Source organism: Pteronotus mesoamericanus, unplaced genomic scaffold (genome assembly GCF_021234165.1).
Source record: "Pteronotus mesoamericanus isolate MK-2021 breed Mesoamerican mustached bat unplaced genomic scaffold, CSHL_Meso_final contig_173, whole genome shotgun sequence".
Lineage (NCBI taxonomy): Eukaryota > Metazoa > Chordata > Mammalia > Chiroptera > Mormoopidae > Pteronotus > Pteronotus mesoamericanus.
The window spans coordinates 9692109-9712677 of record NW_026555072.1 but is presented as its reverse complement, the minus strand read 5'-3'; the positions used below and the strand labels follow the sequence as shown (position 1 = coordinate 9712677).

Here is a 20569-nt window from a genome sequence, read left to right as displayed (position 1 = left end):
CACAAAGGGTTTTAAGAAGAATTAGGTATTTTAAAGAATTTGTACTACCAGTTTAAGTATAAATGTTAAGTTATATTCATTTAATTAAACCAATATTAAAATATATTGACATCATCTACCTTCATGGCTCTTTCTACTAATTTGGAATCAGAAGCTGGCAAAGGAGGATCATGAAAAATTTGTAAAGGTTTAGAGACATCATTCTCATCGATTTTAATTGTAACTTTGTGAACAGATGCCGTCCCTGTTTTTCTCCCAAGAACCTGTTGACTAAAGAGAAAAAAGAAATATATAAATTTTTTTTAACAAAGTCTGTTAACTTTTGGATTGAAATAGAGGCAATCAATTGTGTGCCTTAGCCAGAGTCTAGAACATGACAGACCCTCACTGTTTGCAGAGGGAATACATTAATACTGGGAAAAGAGCTAGTCTGTAATCAAACACAGTATTTGATTTACTGCATTAAAAAGAAAACCCACAGAATTTAAAAATAAAACACATGCACACAACCAAAAAAAAGAAATCCAAAACAAAACAACCTGTATTCTAAGTGGTATCTATTCATATCTTATTACTTTATAGAAAATGGGACTCAAGCAAAGTTCAAACAGGGAATCAAGGACTATGAACAGCTCGATACTAATTTTTCCCAAAACCCTCCCCACAAAAGATATTAAAAGGCACAATTCAAAATGTAAAACTGGGATGATAAGCAAGCATGGTTTTTAAAAAACAATATTCAACAGCTTAAGTTTTTTAGCAATCTGGTAGTAGCCTAGAGTAATCTAACTTTTTGAGAATAAGTCTTAGGACACCAGATAGATGTCTACATATTTAAAACATGCCACGTTCTAAGAAAGGTGTCAATTATGGGTGTCCTGTGAAGTTTGTATGCTACCACGAGACCTTACTATACAAAATCATGTTGTCAGAGGCACACAGCTATCAGTATATAGTAAATCAGATGCATGAGAGAAAAAGAAAAATAAAGAGTACTTATAGTCATAGCATGAATCCACCAGAATCAACTTTACTTACTTCCAAACTGAGAGGGAGAGGCACTTTCCAGGATGATACCTTTCCACCTGCACAAGGTCTCCCCACCGCTCTCGGATTAACATTAGAGTTTGGGAATGTAGCACTTCTAACTGAAGTGATAAGCAGAAAGAATCTGATGGATCTCGTTAAGCAAATATTATATCTACTACAACAGCCAATCTAGTTTAAGCAAACTTCATTTAACCAAAGCTGCATTCCCAAAAAAGCTGGTTATGAAAGAAATTTCTGGAATTATATTTCTCCAATGGCTTATCCTAAAAAGTGACATAATTTGTGGCATAACTTTAGAAAAAGGTATATTTAATTTTGATCTAATATAAAGAGACCATAAGGTCCAAGTTGCCCCTTAATTCATCATAGATTAGAGACTATGGGTAGACCAAATAGTACTATTTTTTTTCTGCAAATAGTACTATTTCTAATTCATCATTTTTTGTTTTTACCTGCAAAGTCAGCAGTAAAATTTAAAACTTCGTTTATTATAGATCTATCACTATTCTTCACACTGACTAGTTCCCAGCCCCATATCTACCAAAAGAAGGGGAAGGGGAGAGTTTAGGCTATTACAGTTTAAGACTAGAGGCAGAAGGATACGTAGGCAGTTGTACATGTCCTGAAGAGGTTTCTCATCAGCAAATAGCCTTGACTGCACCAGCTGATGGATAAAGTCAATTTGCATGCTATGAACCAAGGCTCGTCCATCTTCCATTAGCAAAAGAAAAGACAGTGGTTAATCAGAAAAGCATATAGATCTTGTCATAGTACCAACTAATGAAGAATACATCAACTAATAATGAATTTTTTAAAATTAACTGAAACTATCCATGAAAACTAGAAAACATTATATTTAAACACTGAAATCTCTCAGGTCAGTCAGTAGTTACGATTACCATGAAATCTGCTTCAAATTACAGGATCAATAAATTGCTAAACACATTTATTAGCCTGCAAAAATGTTTCAATGATATAAAAACATCAAACATTTAAATCAATACTTAGAATTTAAATCCATATTTGTGATTTACCTCCTGTTTCCTTATCCTCTACTAGAATTTCTAGCTTGAGAAGACGCCATGGAACATCAGGATCATCTCCCATTACAGTCAAGGTGGCTTCAAATTCTCCTTCAACTCGAAACTTCACCCGGCCATTTGCTTTAGAAGAAGAAAAAGAAGTCTACTTTACTAAAAAAAAAAATAAGCAGCTTTTTGCCCTGGCTGCTGTGGCTCAGTTGGTTGCAGCGGCAGCCCTTAGGCCAAAAGGTCACAGGTTCAATTACTGGTCAGGGCATACGCCTAGGTTATAGGTTCCATCCCCAGTTGGGGCGCACGCGAGAGGCAACTGATTGCTATTTCTCTCTCACATCAATGTTTCTCTCCCTCTCTCTCTTTTCCCCTTCTCCTAAGATCAATAAGCATGTCCTTGGGTGAGGATGAAAAAAAAAAAAAAGCTTTTTGCTAACCCAGAACTTTTGGTCTTGCTTATAAGGAATTTTAAATAGATTGAATATTTTTTCATAAGTGTTCCAACAGTTCAGTGGTTTCTGCATAAGCAGCAGCCAGGTTCCAGGTCATCAAGAAACCAAAGGCAGCCCCTGGCTGGTGTGGCTCAGTTGGGTAGGTGTCATCCCACAAAGCTAAAGGTCAGCAGTTCAGCTCCCAGTCAGGGCACATGTCTGGGTTGCAGGTTTGGTTCCAAGTCAGGGCACGTACGGCAGGCAACCAATGGATGTTTCTCACATTAAGTTTTTCTCCCTCTCTTTCTCCCTCCCTTCCTCTCTAAAATAAAATAAAATAAAAAGAAAGAAACCAAAGGCAACTCTTCTGATGTCAATGAACAATATTTTCTTGAGGCTCAACTCTGAGACTTGTCTCTCCTCCAGCCCCAGGTGATCTCATCCACTTGCCAGCTTCAAATACCAGCATTGTATTTCCAGGTAATAAAGACAAATGATAGGGTTGACAAGTCACAGAGTCAAACATCACCAGAATTGTAGGTCAAAACTTCATAATGATATTTCTTTGACTAAAATCTCAAAGCTTAAAAAAATATTCTAACAAATCAATTGTTTAAAAAAAAAAACAACAAACAAAACCCTTCAGGTACATACCAACTGTAAGATTTGCTAACTGAGGAGGAAGGTCCGTGGTTACAAGACGATGTCTAAGAATCTGGTTCAACTGGTGAAGTGTGGCTTGTTTCTCAATTTTGGTAATTGGGTCTGGAGGAATAATTTTATCCTTCAAAAGAATTTAATTGATTTTAAAATAATGTACAAAAAAGCATAATTTTTAGCTACGCCTGTCTTAACACAGTATTTTCTTACTTTACCCAAGAGAACATCAACACTCATTTCTGCAGTCTACATCCAATAATAGTGACCTTTGCTGTCAAGTATTAAAGTGTTAAATGATTCCAACAGACACCCACCTAACACAGTCATGCAACATGAGCTTCATGCTCTATTTATGAAACCAACTTAATGTCACTAGATGACTTCCACCACTTCTTAAAAGTATAAAATACAATAGTACCAAGGCAGGAAAACTACCACACAATAAACCTTTAAAAACAGTTCCCAAAAGCAAATAACATGCAGTATTTTCATATCTGAAATAGATGTAAGTTATATCTGCACATGTTTACCCTCACCAAAAGAAAAAAACCTACCCATTTTGATACCTACTCACACTCTGACCCCAATTTATTTAAAAACAAAACACAATTTTAGTTACAGAGAAAAAAAAACTACATAAAATACGTTTTAAAAATATAAGTTTTTGCTGGTCCACTGACTAATATAATAGATCCAGTGCCAAAGCCTTCAACTTTTAAGATCAGGGTGGGTAGGGGAGAACATACTTACCCTAATGCAGGTTGGCAGTCGTGGGTAAGACCCAGTAGTCAGTACATCAATGGCGTACGGGATGGCAAAACTAGGTAGGCGTGCATGAACCAGAGCATCTCTAGCTAACGAAGCAAGGCGATCAGCAGTGTCCACAAACAAGATGGCTTGTTGATCTAAAAAGCTTGAGATCATCTTTAAAGCAAAGGGTAAATGTATTAATTATGTTTCCTTGAAAACTAGGCACTTTCCACTTCAAATATCATTGATTCATTTTAAAGTAAATTTCAAGGGGAATTAATATAGGTGTCCCATATTGCAAAATATTTCTTCAAAAAATTTCCCAGTAATTTGCAGAAATATTTTTAAACACAGTAATTTTCTATCAATTTAAGTAAACGATTTTCCAATTTGTTCCTTCATTCTTAACATTACAGATACATAATCTCATGAGTTAGAAAAAATAATTAGGGGGGTAGGCAAGGGAAAGTAATGGGGGAAAATGGGGACAACTGTAACTGAACAACAATAAAAAAATAAATTAATTTTTAAAAAGTAAAATAAAATGTTTTGTTGTTGTTTTTTTTTTTTTACTACTCTTACAGACTCCTGGTTGGTGAAAAGGAGTAAATTCTGAGATGTCCTAAATCAAATTACAGCAGGTCAGAGGGGGTAAGGAAGAAACAAAAAAAAAAAAAAAGGGGGGGGTCAATCAATTAACTGCAAAACCAAGAAAAGACTGCTCGCGCTCCTTACTGTAGGTTGGAATTATTAAATTAACTCCCAGGTGGCTATTTCAGAGATTATCTAAAAGAGAGAAGAGCCAGGCACAAGTGAACCCCAGGAGCCTCTGCTTCTTGTTTACACATGAGCTTTGTGCCTGTCTCAGAACTAGCCCTCCCCCTTTACCTTCTCCCACCTCCTTTGTTTAGAGCTAATGTAAATCCTTTCAGAAGGGCTTACAACCCCCAAAACACACACTTGATGTACAAAAATGCTTGCAAAACCCTAGCAGGATGGACATGGCTGTCTTTTCTACCTAGCCAAGCTGCTGGTGGTTTAAACTTTAGACTCCATGCCCCGAGACCAGTCATCTTCCTTTTTTTTTTTCTGCTAGCAATGGCCTAATAAACCCTTTCTTAAAACAAAACAAACAAACAAAAAAAAACCTGTCAGTTAAAATTTTTAATAGTTGGTAATGAAGTGTGAATTCCTTGGACCCAGGCTGCCTTGGTCTCAATTTTAACTCTGCAACTTACTAACCCTATAATTTTGGTTAAGTTACTTAATCCCTCTGTGCCTGTTTTTCAACTGTAAAATGGAAATGATTTCCACTCATAGGTTGTTCTGAGAATTAAGAGTTAATGCATATGAAACCTTTGGAACAGTGCCTAGAACATGGAAACATTCAATAAACATTGCCCATTATGAGATCTAGGTAAACTTCATGCCCAATATCGAGATCCTTCCCATCAATTTCCCTACTTAGTGCATTCCATAAGGGCTCCTGAACTCTTCACAGAACTGAAATCTACAAGGTCTGTCCGGAAAAAGTCCAGCCACGTTAATATAATGAGAACAGTCTGTACAACATCGATGTAACCTGGCAGCCAAGGAGAGTGGACTGGAATGCACATGTGTGAACAATTACAACTTCACTCAACTAGTCACTGGGGGCAGTAGACACCGTTGAGTGAGCATGTGTGCTGTGTGGCCCTCACATTCAAAATGAGTAGAGCAAGGAATCTGCATCAAATTTTACAAATTTGAACATTTTTCCACTGAAACTATTGGGATAATTCAGAAGGCCGCAGCTATGGCCAACCGGTGCTTGTAGTTTCATCACAACAACGTGCCTACTCATGCATCACATCTCATGCAGAGCTTTTTGGCAAAACATCAAACCACCCAGGTGACTCAGCCTCCCTTCAGCCCAAACTTGGCACCCTGCGACTTCTGGTTTTTCCCAAAGGTGAGTAAAATCACCTTTGAAAGGGAAGAGATTTCAGACAGTCAATGAAATTCAGGAAAACATGAGGGCAGCTGATGGCGATTGGGAGAACTATGTAAAATCCCAAAGTGCCTACTTTGAAGGGGACTGAGGCGCCATTGTCCTATGTACAATATTTCTTTTATCTTGTATTTTCTCCAATAAATGTCACTGTTTTTTATAATACATGACTGGATCCCTTCTGGACAGACCTCATATTTCCTCGAAACTTTTATCTTCTACTTCTATTCTGGAACAATACTTAGTCTCTCATGCCCTTCAAAAAGGGGATACCCAACTGTCTTCAAGCTAAACATTCCACATCACTTCAATTAGTCTTCACATCTCCAAACTCCTGACTCAGCATCCTTATCCTACTACCTAGAAATGCTCCTGTACCTGTGGCCAACTTAAAATATGGTATCCAGAATTAATACCACAGGATGCACACAAAACGCCCTACATTTTCTCAGCATTTCCACACTCATTTTATTATCTGATTTTCACAAGTCCAGGAAATAGACAAAACCAGACAAACAGACAAAACCATCAACTTAGAGTTAAGAAAACTGAGGTTTAGGTTAAGACACTTGCCCAAAGAAAATTAATTATCAGAGAAGCTGGAACCAAAAAGTGTTTCTTCTAACTCTTTGTTAGACCAGCCAAGCCCACTATAAGTGCTACTTTCTATGACTAGTAAAGAGGACCAAAGTTTTGCCACTCCAAAATATACTTTCAGGGACATTTTAAGCTGGTTCTTTTTAAGAAATAAAAAGACTCAAAAAGAACCTTTGATCCTCCTCCTTACCTGCCTAAAGGAATTCAGATAGAAAAACCTGTTTAAAGGAAGGGAGCATCACCTTAGCATCATAATATAAAGTAAATGTGACAGACAGGAAAAATAGGTAAAGCCTGTTTGTTGGGACTCCCCTCTGTGCCCCATTGTTTCTGGGTGGTCCGGCAAGAATTTGTTTACCACGTGTTTGCTCTTTCTCAGCTATCTGTAAATTGTCTGCTTTCTCTTTAAAATACCAGACCCCTGCCTCCCTTTCCTTAGTCCAAAATGGCATATACGCCTCAACTGCCCATTGCATCCTCAAGTCTCATATTCTTATGGAACTTCCATCTGTACATATGTAAATTTGGATATTTTTGCCTATTAATCTGTCTCATGCTAATTTCATTATTTTAGCCTAATCAGAAGAACTTAGAAAGATGGGAAGAACACTTTTTGTACCCCTAAACTAGTAAAATGGACTTTTTTCACTGCCACCAACACTAACTTCTTATTAGAAGCCACATCTAACACACAGCAAGCTTGGAGTCACCTAAAAGGCCTTGATCTTTTGTTCATGAACCTCTAATAGGCAAGATCCACTTTCCTGTCCTAACTAAGAGCAGGACCGGAATCTGTCCGATTTGAACATATTTAAAACCACCTTGAATCCCACTTCTCTCAACTTGTGAACTGGTTTTACTCAGATTTAGGTCATCCCAAATCTCCCTTCACTCAGGACACTACAAAAATGCTTATCAGACTAACGCCAAGGCCAAAGAATAGCAAAGACCTCCCTCAAGGAAGACATTCATCAACCCTAGTGGGGTGCCACAGTTTATCCAGCTCAAGTTATCTGCCTTAAACATGTTGGTATTTAATGAAACACTCTAAACCACCTTGCTCAACTCAAAATATACTAGCTTAAGCTATATTCCTTCAACTTAGAAATCAAATAAATAAAAGATTAAAACTTTAGTTTTGAGTAACTTATTAGTGAATGCATATAGATCCCTAATGATCAGCATGCTCTTTATTTTCTTTTAAGTACTCACATACCAGCTGTTAATATAGCTAATAATCTTTACATTTTTAAATTTAAATTTTATTTTTCAATTACAGTGTACAGCTAATACTATTTCATATTAGTTTCAGCTGTACTTGACAATCATATACTTTACAAAGTGTTTCCTCGATTCCTTTAAAATTTAAGAGCACCAAACATACGTTTCTCTAAGAAAAATATAAAAACAACCAAAAGCACATGAAAAGATGTTCAACATAATTGGTCATGAGAGAAATGCAAAAAAACCACAATGAGGTGCCCATCACACCTAATAGGACAGCTAGAATCAAAATGTCAAATACTGATATGGAGAAATTAGAACCCTCATGCATTGCTGGTCGGAATGTAAAATGGGACAACCATTTTGAAAAACAGTTTGGCAGTTCCTCAAATGATTAAACATAGTTACTGTATGACCCAGCAATTTCACTGCTAGGTATATACCCAAGAGATATAAAAACATATGTCCACACAGAAACTTGTACTCGAATGTTTACAGCAACACTATTCATAACAGCCAAAAACTGGAAATAACCTAAATGTCCATTAACTGATGAATGGATAAACAAAATCCATACAATTTCAGGTATAAAAACAAATGAAGTACTACTACATGTTACAATGTGAATGAACCTTGAAAACATTATGCTAAGTGAAAGAAGCCAGTCACAAAGACCACATGATTCCATTTATATGAAATATTGAGAACAGACAAATCTATAGACAGCAGATTACTGCTTGCGTAGGCCTAGGGGCAGGTACTTGGGCATGACAGTTAAAAGGGTAAAGGCTTAATTTTTGAGGTGATGAAAATGTTCTAAAATTGCCTGTGGTGATGGTTGTACGTATCTGTGAATATGCTAAAAACCACTAAATTGTGTATTTTAAATAGGTGGATGGTATGGTATGTAAACTTACATCTAAATAAAGCTGTTTTTTAAAAAGCTCTAGGAAAATATGAGAGATATTTTCTTTTCCTTAGATAAAACATAATCCAGACTGTTTTATCATTACTCAGAGTTCTATAATCTGTGTATTTACACACTCAGCTACAGGCGTAATTTCTCTGGCATGGCTAAAGATCATTATCTATTAAGAACCTCTAAAGATATTAGTTAAATAATCATTAGGTTGAGAACGGAAGTGTCAAAACATGAATAATCCTCTAATTCTCCAGCTGATAAACTTTATCTACGATATAAAAACATCGGTATCTACATTTACAAAACATAAACACTAAAACTTTATATAAATTCAATATAAGACTTTATCAGAATGACTTATTTGAATAGCCAATTTAAAAAACTAATAGAATACTGTACTATGAATTAATAAGAGATGAATGCAATATGGATCAATATAAAAACCAAGAGTTTTGCTTTTTGTATGATACTCAGTAGTGTCAAACAGGTAACTTAAATACCAAATTTGAAAAATTGAACACTTGGATTTGATATACTTCAGTAATACCTAACTTTTCATTGAAAGTTTGAACTTTTTTAAGAAGAGATTATCCCATCCCTAGCCAGGTAGCTCAGTTGGTTAGAGCATCACCCCTATACACCAACGTTGTGGGTTTGATCCCTAGTCAGGGCCATACAAGAATCAACCAATGAATGCATAAATAAATGAAACAACAAATCAATGTTTCTCTCTCTCTCTCTCTCAAATTAATTTAATTTAAAAAAGACACACAACTGGGTTATTTCTTTCTGAAGTGAAATTTTATGGAATATGCAAACCCCAATAGATTCGCAAATATAAAATTACTGCAAAAGTATCTGCAATTTAGCTTCTCAAGATGCCAAAAATAAATTTATAATGGTACCTCTATAATGGATAGCTGCTAGTTTTAATTTATCGAGGAAGCCTGAAAAACTTAAAAAGAATTTTTAAATGATTTGATTACAATTAAACAATATATTTTTCTGATTTCACCTATAAAAATAAATTTTTTTTATGTCATTACATAACTGAACGAAAAATAAAAAGAATTTTTAGCATCAATGCCAAGCTCACTTAGAGAATCTACCCCCCATCCCCCACTTTCCAATATAACAAATGGTGGCTAGGAGGCTATTTGCCCTTGGAAAGCTGGGCCTGGAGAGCTGACCTCAATTAAATTGGGTAAATGCTCTCATTATTTTAGGACTTATTCTTTTTATGACAATTACTCTACCCTTTCCAATATGAACTCCCATTTCTCTCATTAGAAGTGACTGACAGAAAACAGGAAAGAATGATTGTGCAACTCCTGTAACACCACACCATCCCCCCTCAAGTTATGAGCTCAATAGGTTAACACAAGATCCCTACTGATGTTTTTCCTCTGACCACTTCTTGAACATAGCTAAAAACTTTTTTTGGATTGGGGGACAGATTTTAGCATCTTTGCTAAAGCTTCTTTGGTACGCTTCACTATATGTCACTCCTTTGAATTCAAAAGAATGATTCAACAGTCAAAAAACTATGAGTTTCTTGACAGCAGAGGCTGTGCCTCCTTATTCAAGTCTCCACCCAACACATCCCACAACCTGTGCTCAATAAATGTTTGGAGAATGAGTAGATGAATAAACAAACAAACAAATAGATAAATGCTGTTATCTGCTCTGTGACCTTGAAGAAGCCATTTAATCTCTAGGAATCTTACTGTTTCCTCATCTGTAAAATAACAAAATACTGACTTTGTCATACTCACAAGGTTGTCAAGAATCAATAGGCAAAATTTAAGGGAGTACTTTGTAAACTCTAAGGAACCAAACAAATGTAAGTTAACTATTTTCCCCCTTAGTTCAAGTCTCCAAATTAATGTCTTCTAGTGTAATGATGTCCAGATATTGCCTCCTCTTCTTTCTATAAACAAATACTAAGCTTCTACAAAAATATACATTATCACAAGAAATATGATTACTCAGATAAGTAATGTCTCTCAAAACAAATTACTAGATATAAATTAAAGCTAAAATTAGAAACTGTGTCTATTTTAAGTTAACATTCCACAAAGTTATTTTATATAAAATAAAATCAAAAGTTCAACTCACCGCACATTTTTCCACTTTGCCAGCATTATTAGCCCATTTTACTAAAGCTAATAATCGAACAAAGAGTTGGCGTGTCCGGCTAGCAAACTGCACTATTTCTATTTTCCTATAAAATAAAATAATTTTTAATGAACCAACAGATTCTAAAGAGTATTTCACAATTTATTTCATTTGAGCTAAAGTACAACTCAATCTTTGTTTAAAAGCATTACAACAAAATGAACCACCTACGGTATTTATCAAAATACATATACAGTCACATTTTATATACCATCTGCATATCCTTTATTTTTTTACCTCATAGTAATAAAGTCAAGAACGTTTTAGCAATAAATCACATTCTAAAAATTAATTTTATATGGTAATAAAAATTGTTTACTAAAATATACCAAATTCACAGATACAAAGTTACTATATAGACATTAACTGGGTCACACAGGGGACCAAATAAGGAGTTATAAATTTCATAATTGAAATTATGAATTATGTATTAGTAACCTTTTTGGTAAGAGAAAGGAATTAAAATAGAGCTTGAAAGTGTATTATTTCTACAAAAGCAAGGGCACAATTCACATCTTGCAAGGGTATGATTTAAAAAATTAGATAATAAAAGAACTTAACTATGTAACTCTTTACCAAACTAATTTAAATGATAACCTTATATATTAAATTAGCTGAGCAAAGAAAGTAAGTTGAATACTAAGAGTAAAAACTAGAAGGTCTGTCCATATTTATTTTTATTCTATACTCACTGCAATGCTTTTTCTCCCAATACTTACTCATCACTATTTTTTATCATCTTCTTATAAAGTCTTTTATGTTGTCAATGAATGTGTAAGCTAGACCTCTCAACTTCCTGTCATCTAAAAAATTGATAATCATACCTTTCATAGTTCACCTTAAGACACTGAAAAAAACATGGTTCAACAGGCCACAACAGTGACAGGAACTGAAGAGGACATCAACCTCCCTCCAAGTGGCTTCTGACCTATTAATCCCAGTACTGCTGTTCAATGCTCTCTACAGAGCCAATCCACATCTCTGCATCTCACCAACACCAATACCATGATACAATGCACCAAAATAAAACTTTTGCTCAAGTATAATCCTGACTGAAAACTACAGAATCTAACTCCTATTGAGAGCATACACAGCCCACAAACAACCTGATAGTCTTCCTTAAGAATCAGCCAGCAATAATATCAAGAAGACAGATACAGTTATGACTCTTTGCCAGTTCCTGTGAAGGATCCTAAGAGATAAAATAAGCAGAGCCTCAAGGCAAGAGTGGGACACAACAGAAATATTAAATGTGAATTATGATCTGGCAACCACCTCAGTGCTAGGAGCCTCATTACTGTCACTCTAACTCAGGAACGGCTTACAGAGGACGAGAGACCTCTGCTTCTCTTCCAGAACAATTATATTTGAGTGTTATTAATTTGGTTTCCCAAATGAGCACCTCTACTGGAAAGAAGGCACCCCCCTTTGCAAACTGTTGTTAAGATGGGGTTTTTTTTTGACACCATGCTGTCTCAAGTGATTAGGTTTTCCAGAGCCCAATTTCCCTTCTTACCCAAGAGTCAACAGCACAAATCCTGACTTTTTCATTTTCTTCCTTTAAAACTGACCAGTCAAACCATAACACAGGCATGCTTCAATTGTCTCATCCACCTCCACCTTTTTTATCTATGTCTAATTCTATCAAAAAGGTCAGCTGGGGGTAGGGGTGGAGCGTTGTCATTAATAAATGCTAAAATCCTCTAGTGACTTGGTATTTAAAACAAAAAACAAAAAAATCAGCCCTGGCCAGTGAGCCTCACTTGGCTGGAGCGTCATCCTGTGAACTGGAAGGTCACTGGTTCAATTCCCAGTTAGGTTCAATTCCTGGTCAGGGTATACACCTAGGTTGTGCGTTCGGTCCCTGTCAGTGCACATACAAGAGGCAGCCAAACAATGTTTCTTTCTCACATCGATGTTTCTCTCCTCTCCCTCCTTTCCCCTAGCTCTAAAATCAATAAACATATCCTCGGGTGAGGATTAAAAAAAAGTAATTTCACTGGATATAGAGTTCTAGATTAGCAGCTTTCAAGAAAAATTTTTAAAAATCAACCAAGGAGCATAAGTAGTGCCAAAGATATAGTTAGATAGCCTATGCTGTAGCCATAATTTAAATCTCCATCATATAATTTCTTTGAAATGTTAATTTGTCTTGCTTATCTGGCCTATGGAAACATACTATATTTAGTTATATCTTAAGCTGCAAACTCCAATTGAATCAAAAGTCTCTCAATTATAAAACAGCAATGGCACTAGGCAAATGTTAATTCTCTAAAGAAATCTAATAGCATCATTGTAGCAAATGGTAAATTAGAAGCCAACTTTCCACAGTCTAACTCCTCAGCTTCTTCCTTTAAACTCTTTATCTTTACTTGTACATCTTCCTATTCCCCTCAGGGACTTAACCTGGTCAGTGACTCAATAAAGGTTTCTAGAACCTAAGGTCCAGAGCTGGCCTTGTACCAAGAATTATCAAGGATGACAAAATTACAAACAAACGATGTGGAAAAAATCGCCCTAGGCATTCCAGGCTTAGGTTTCCGACCTACCACTCATGCCCACATCCTCTCTCTTCCTCTCTCCCTCCTTCTCCCTTCCTCTCTCCCTCCCTCCCTCTCTCTCTCTCTCTCTCTCTCTCTCTCACACACACACACACACACACACACACACACACACTCATAGATATATCAATAGAGACACAGATTTAAGGATTTTCCATACTCACCTTTCCACATCAGATTTCCTTGGCAGTCTAAAAAGAAAAAAAAAAGAAATTGACTAAATACATTCATACCTTCCTCAAAATATAAGTCTTTGACTATATTTACTTTGACCTTAGTGTTTCAAAAAATATTAGATAAATAGCCATTACAGGCTTGTGTGCTACCAACTCTTTTTTTACTTTTATGAGTTTCCAGCAATATGGCTGGCTATAAGGGAAAAACCAACAAAGGAACATAATTATCTCCATTCAAAATGCTTCAAAAGGTACTGCATGAACCTCAGCCATTTAAAATGCCTGAGTCTTAAATTAGCACACTATAGCAGAGAGTCGGAGAAAATATTCTTTTAAGACCAAAATGGTCACAGATGCAGAGCACTACTTAGTTGCCAGTCTCCCCATATCCAGTAGAACCTTGCTTTCAAGCAGTAATCCTTCCCTGTTTTATTATGGTGGGCAAAACTAGAAGCTGAGCACACAAAAGGGCCAGTGTCAGCAAGAGTTGTACAGTAATTATGATGTTGCATGTGGTTAGATGTAAATGATTTATATTACTTTTAAACAGCTCCAGTAGAGTTTTCCTTCCTTCCTTCCCATTATGCCATCTAACGCTCTCGCATCTCCTGATGCTTTTAGAAAGGTCCTGATCTGCTTCCTAAATTGCTGCCATATTCTGTAAACCTCTATCCCAAACCTCTGTCCAAGACTCAATGGCCTGAACAACTCTAAAGCCTCACCTAGCATTTAACCATTCTCAAAGAATACACACCAAGATTCTTAGATCCTGTTCTCTTACCCCCATGCCACAGGTGCAGAAAAACTAAGACCACTTCCAAAGACTCAAAGTACAAGGAGGGAAAACTATCAAAATGCTAATTTTTGGAAATGGTAAGTCACAGATATAAAACTTATTTATATCTAAGGCTGGTTAAGTTTACATGACTGAGATTCTAGCATTTTCTGATTTTGATTTAAAGAGGTTTTAAAAAGAACAGATGCTAAGTCCTTAAAGTCAAGGCAGCCCTGGCTGGTGTGGCTCAGTGGATGGAACACTGGCCTGAGAACTGAAAGGCTGCCAGTTTGATTCCTGGTCAGGGCACATGCCTGGGTTGCAGGCTAGGTCCCCTGATGGCAGAGTGTAAGAGGCAACTGATCAGTGTTTCTCTCCCTCTTTCTCCCTGCCTTCCCCCCTCTAAAAATGAATAAATAAAACCTTTTTTTAAAAAAGTTAAGGCAGAGTGTAAACTCTAAGATGAGAGCACGTATATTGGGGGAGGGAGTGTGGCAGAAGGTAGTGGATAAACAAAGAAAAAAAACATCTAGGGCCAAAAACAAACCACTTAAAATGCCAAGGCTGTCCTTCTTTCTTTCGATAGTTCACAGACAAGCATCAAATGTGGCAGAAATATGACTCTTATAAAGTATATAAGAACACTAGTTTTACATTATTAATACATTTATCCTGACAGTTTCTACCTGGAACAAGGAAAAACAAATAATTTAAAAACTTCCAAAACAGGTCCCTAATTTTGGTTACCACAAATCAAAAGAGAAAAGAGTTATTCTGTATATACCTATCAAGAGCAACAGTGAATATTCCCATAAAATTTTCTATGATCTACAATGACAGTTCTAAAAATTAATTCACTGATGTATTAAATAAATAAATAAGTAGTTAAACCCTGACTACGGGCCAGGCATTGTTTTAGGCCCTGTTTAAAGTAGCAAACAAATCAAAATCCCTGTCCTCACTGCGCTTCCGGTGGGAAGGGGACAGACAACAAATAACGTCTGGTGGCAGTAAGTGCTTACAGAAAAACAAAGCAGTGAGTAAAGGATAGAATGAAGAGGCAGAGGGCTTTTCATGGATAGTCAGATAAAGTCTTTCTGGTAAGTTATATCTGAACAAAGACCTAAAGGAAATGAGAAAGCAAACCACACAGAGTTCTAGGAAAAGAGCAAAGGCTCTAACGGGTAGGGGGTAGTGTGCCTGGCACTATCACGACACATCAAGAGGGTCGAGCGGCTGAAAAAGAATTAAGCAAGGAGGAGAGTACTGGGAAATGAAGCTAAAGAGACAAGGGAGAGGAGACACAGATCATGTAGGGCCTTAAAGCTAAGGTGACCACACATCCTGGTCTGCCCAAGATAGTTTCAGTTTATGACTGCTGCTTCAATATAATTACTAACTCCACCACCTTTCATTCTCAAAAGTGTCCTGATTTCCAAGGAGAAATAAAAGGCATCCAAATTGGAAAGGAGAAAGTAAAACTGTTATTATTCACACATGACATGACAATGTATGCAGAAAACCCTAAAGACTCCACAGGAAAAACTACTTGATCTAATAAATGAATTTGGCAAAGTACCAGGATACAAAATTAATATTTGGAAATCGGTCGGTGGCACTTTTATACATCGGAAAGAGAAATTAAGAAAACAATTCCATTTACTACTGCACCAACAACAAAAAATAATAAGGTACCTAGGAATAAATTTAACCAATGAAGTAAAAGGCCTGTACTTGGAAAGTTATAGGATATTGAAGAAAGAAATTGAGGAAGATACAAATAAGTGGAAGCATATACCGTGTTCATGAACTGGAAGAATTAACATCATTAAAATGTCCATACTATCCAAAGCAACCTATAGATTTAAAGCAATTCCTATTAAAATACCAATGATGTATTTCTCAGATCTAAAGCAAATATTTATATATTTCCTCAGGCAAGGAAAACAAAGAGAAAAAAAAAAAATGGGACTACCTCAAACTAAAAAGCTTTTTTTTTGCGTAGCAAAATAAACCATCAACAAAATGAAAAGAGAACCCACTGAAGGAGAAAACATATTTGCCAATGATCTATCTGATAAGGGGTTAATTTCCAAAATATATCAAGAACTTATACAACTCAACACCAAGAAGACAAACAACCCAGTTACAAAAATGGGCAAAGGACCTGAACAGACACTTCTCCAAAAAGGACATACAGATGGCCAACAGACATATGAAAAAATGTTCAAAATCACTAATCATCAGAGAGATGCAAATTAAAACCAATGAGATATCTCACACCTGTGAAAATGGCTATAATCAATGAATCAACAAACAAGTATTGGAAAGGTTTTAGAGAAAAGGGAACCCTTTTGCACTGTTGGTGGGAATGGAGATTGGTGCAGCCACTGTGGCAAGCAGTGTGGAGTTGCCTCAAAAAATTAAAACTAAAACTGCCTTTTGAAGCAGCAATCCCACTTCTGGGAACATCCTAAGAAACTCATAACACTAATTCAAAAGAATATATGCATTTCCATGTTCATTCCAGCATTATTTACAACAGCCAAGATTTGGAATCAGCCCGTGTCCTTCAATAGATGAGTGGATAAAAAAGCTGTGGTACAGTTACACGACAGAAGACTACACAGCCATAAAAAAGAAGGAAATCTTCCCTTTTGTGACAGGATGGATGGACCTGGAGATTATTATGGTAAGTGAAATAAGCCAGTCAGAGAAAGACAAATACCATATGCTCACTTATATGTGGAATCTTATGAACAAAATTAAGGAACTGACAGAACAGAAACAGAGGCATGGACACATGGAACAGATTGACAGCTGTCAGTGGGGAGGGGGAACTGAATGAAAGAAGGTGAAGGAATTAACCAAAAAGCATATATACATAATACCTAGACACAAGCAGTGTGGTGATAGCCAAAGGGAAAAGAGAATGGGGGACTAGGTGAACGTGGGCAAAGAGGGGAAATTGCGGGACAGAAAGAGATTTTGCTTGGGGAGGTAGGTGCATGATGCAGTGTGCAGATGTTTTATTGAGTTGTACACTTGAAGCCTGTATGGTTTTGCGAACCAATTTAACCCCAATAAGTCCATTTTTTTTAAAAAAAAAGTGTCCTGATTTTGACCATAAATTTTATGGTCACCCAATCAATAGGTGACTACAAAAACTTTTACTGTAAGTGAGATGGGGAACCACTGGAGGGTTGTGAGCAGGTTTAAAAGGATCACCCTGGCTATTTTTTGGAGGAAAAACTGTAGACGGAAAGGGGAGCAGTACAGATGCCAGTTAGCAGACTACTCCAGTAACACAGGCGAAGGAGTAACACATGATGGAAATGTTGAAAAGTGGTCAGATTCTGAAGTCAGAGATGACAAGGCTTGGTCTTGTACTGGGTGTGGGGCTAGAAAAAAGAGGTGCCAGGAATTATTCCAATATTTTTGACCTAAGTAACCGAAGAAAGAATAGAGATACTATTTAGTGAGATAGGAAAGGTTCAGGGGAATTGAGTGGAAGCAGGAATTTGGTTCTGGAATTGGTACACTTAAATGCCTATTAGGAATTTAAATGTACGCATCTGGATATAGAGTCTGGAGTTCAGCGGAGAGGTCTATATCAGAGACGTAAGTATGGGAGTCATCATCATATAAAGGGTATGGGATTAAAACTATACACTCATTCTACAGTGATAAAACAAATTTTCCTCTCCTCATAGGATTAAAACTATATACTCATTCTACAGTGATAAAACAAATGTTCCTCTCTTCATAACTAAGTCCTAAAAGAGTTAAGAACATTACAATATAATTCAATGAATTTCTACAAATCCCTATGGAAAAAAAGTTAAACTACACCATCACTGATAACAGTTTTTAACACATTTCCATAGTTATACATAGGAAATATGACCTTCACATACATGAAATTTTCTCATGGCTACTCTTGGATTTTTATGAAATCGAACAATAAATGATGCAGAGAGGTATATTACTACAATAATCCCTCATCAGGACAGCTACTTAAATTTCTCATTAGACAGGGGTAGACTTTTTCTGTCCCATTCAATAAAGTACAGTATATTAAAATTGGGTGAGAATGATGTTTTAAAGGAATAAGAAGAACCTTTTCAAATTCTTTTAGTCATCTGCAAATATTTTAAGTGTCTAGTAACAAATTACTATGACACTTTACATCCTAATATCTATATACTATTATTTCGATTGAAAACACTGATCTGGAGTCTAGAAAGAGAAAAAAGATAAAAACTACTAATTCTTACTTTTTCTGAACGTGGAGTAAAACACATAAAACAGTGATTAAAGTATATATTCCCCCTAATTGTACAGTGCCTCTTCTTCACACACTAAAAATCATTAAAGCGTATTCTGATCCTATTCTGAAGGGATTACACCCTAATCATGTCCCATGGCATTTCATGGGTAACTTGGTGATTTATAAATTCCCCTCATACTCCTAAAAACAGTAACAGCAGGCCAGTTACAAAAAAATCTTTTACTTACACTAAATGCGTTAAGATTTCAAATGTTCCAGAAAAAAACTGGAATCCAAATTCTTGAATTATTTTATATACATCTCTCAGGTTCAAACTTAGAAGCAATTAAAACCCACATTCAAACGTACGATGAAGATGCTGTAAAACAGATTTCCCATCTTTGGGATTTTTTTACAAGCTCGAATATTATGTATTCCTAAACCCTAATCTTGGGATTTGGACTAAAAAGCTTCCAGCCAAGAAATCAAAAGAGTTCTGTTGGCAACTTGAGCAAAAATCCCAAAGATGAGATTTTCAAGGCAAGTCTAACAACCTGTATAATTAACAAGCCTCGGTTGCTTCTCCAGAAAGACCCCAAATGCAAAGCTGCTTCTCCACCTCCTCTTTGCCCTAGGAGTTCAGATATTCTAGACTAAGCAGCCCCGCAGAGAGAAGAAAACAGCAGCCTCTAGGGGAGAGGGAGGTGCAAACCTCTCTCAGCAGGTTGGGCGGGAAGAGGGAAGCTGGGGAGCAGGCATGGGTTTCGGGGCACTTACAGGTCCGTCAACACCATGAGCTCCGAGTAGGCCCGGTGCAGCAGAAATTCGATGAGGGTACTCAGCCGGTACCCAGGGCTAGCCGCAGCGGCAGCGGCCGCCGCCACAGCGGCTCCAGGAGGAGGAGGCGCCGGGGCTGACGCGGGGCCGCCGCTGCCTCCGCCACCGCCTCCGGGCGGGACCAGCTGGTGGTTCTCCAGCTGTACTGGGGCCATGGCGACGCAGGGTCGGGCTTGGCGCAGCGGCCCTAGAGCCTCCCGGGCGCTCGGTCACCGCGCCGAAGTGGGCGCCAGCCGAGCCCGCCGCCTACCGCCAGACCGCCTCTGAACAGGAAGCCCTACGCTGGACGCGGAGGCCCGCCCCCATGTAGTGAGGAGCCCGCCAGCCTCTGGGACTGGAGCGAGGGGCGGGGGAGGGCGGGGAAGCGGAACGGCTGCCGCAGAGAAGGTGCGCCTCCGCCACGGATCAGAGTCCGCTTCGCCAGGCAGCGGCAGGATCCATATTGACGGCCAAAAGCGGAAGTCGATAGGCAGAACGGAAGGGGAACCTGCAGGGGGACTTCCGACAGCAATCTAGCTTTTTCGACCGGCAGTGGGGGCGCCCGAACGCTCAGGGGTGCTAGGATTGGGGTGGGGCCGGCGCGCGGGCCAGAAAAACGGAAGTGGGGCTGCGCGCCACCGGAAGCGGTTGTGTGGGAGGAGCCGGTGTCGTCACCGCAGACGTCAGTAGTTGCCCCGCCCTTGCCCTCGCTGCCCTCAGGGTTTAAAAGGCTCCAATTTGCCTTAAGGTAACTATCCGCGCTCCCAAATGAGGTACGAATGCCGCAGGGGAGCTCGACTCCTGGAAGTTCGTGAGTTGTGCTTCTTGAATCGCGAAGAAATTGTAACGGCTGCGTACTTGTGACTTCTCAGGTCTTTGCACCTCCCACAGTCTGCTCATGCGCCTTTCGTGGGATAGAAAACGTTCCGTCATTTTTTTTAACTGTGGGAAAAGATGCGAGAAAATATGATTGGAGGTAGAAGCAGGGCCGCTGGCAGAATAACTTCACTTTAATGGAGTTGGATGGATACTGATTTTATTACCGACTCCCAAATCCCGGCAGGTCAACCACAGAAAACAGCCTTTAAATCCTCTCCTGCTGGCTCTCACTCGGTTCTTTTCCCTGCTTTTTGCT

At 37.9% G+C, this 20569-nt stretch overlaps 1 protein-coding gene across 1 annotated transcript in view; it reads right to left on the bottom strand.

Moving 5' to 3' along the window:
* Positions 1-19721, bottom strand: part of MED14 (mediator complex subunit 14) — a 74592-nt gene extending 54871 nt beyond the window's left edge. The window contains exons 1-9 of the mRNA XM_054566546.1: positions 19396-19721; positions 13562-13588; positions 10777-10882; positions 3926-4099; positions 3170-3299; positions 2085-2213; positions 1654-1761; positions 1039-1171; positions 120-270 (exon numbers count right to left, since the gene is read on the bottom strand). Coding sequence (XP_054422521.1) covers positions 120-270; positions 1039-1171; positions 1654-1761; positions 2085-2213; positions 3170-3299; positions 3926-4099; positions 10777-10882; positions 13562-13588; positions 19396-19610 — 1173 coding nt within the window. The 5' untranslated portion in view covers positions 19611-19721. The remainder of the gene's footprint in view (positions 1-119; positions 271-1038; positions 1172-1653; positions 1762-2084; positions 2214-3169; positions 3300-3925; positions 4100-10776; positions 10883-13561; positions 13589-19395) is intronic.
* Between the last annotated feature and the right edge of the window lie 848 nt (positions 19722-20569).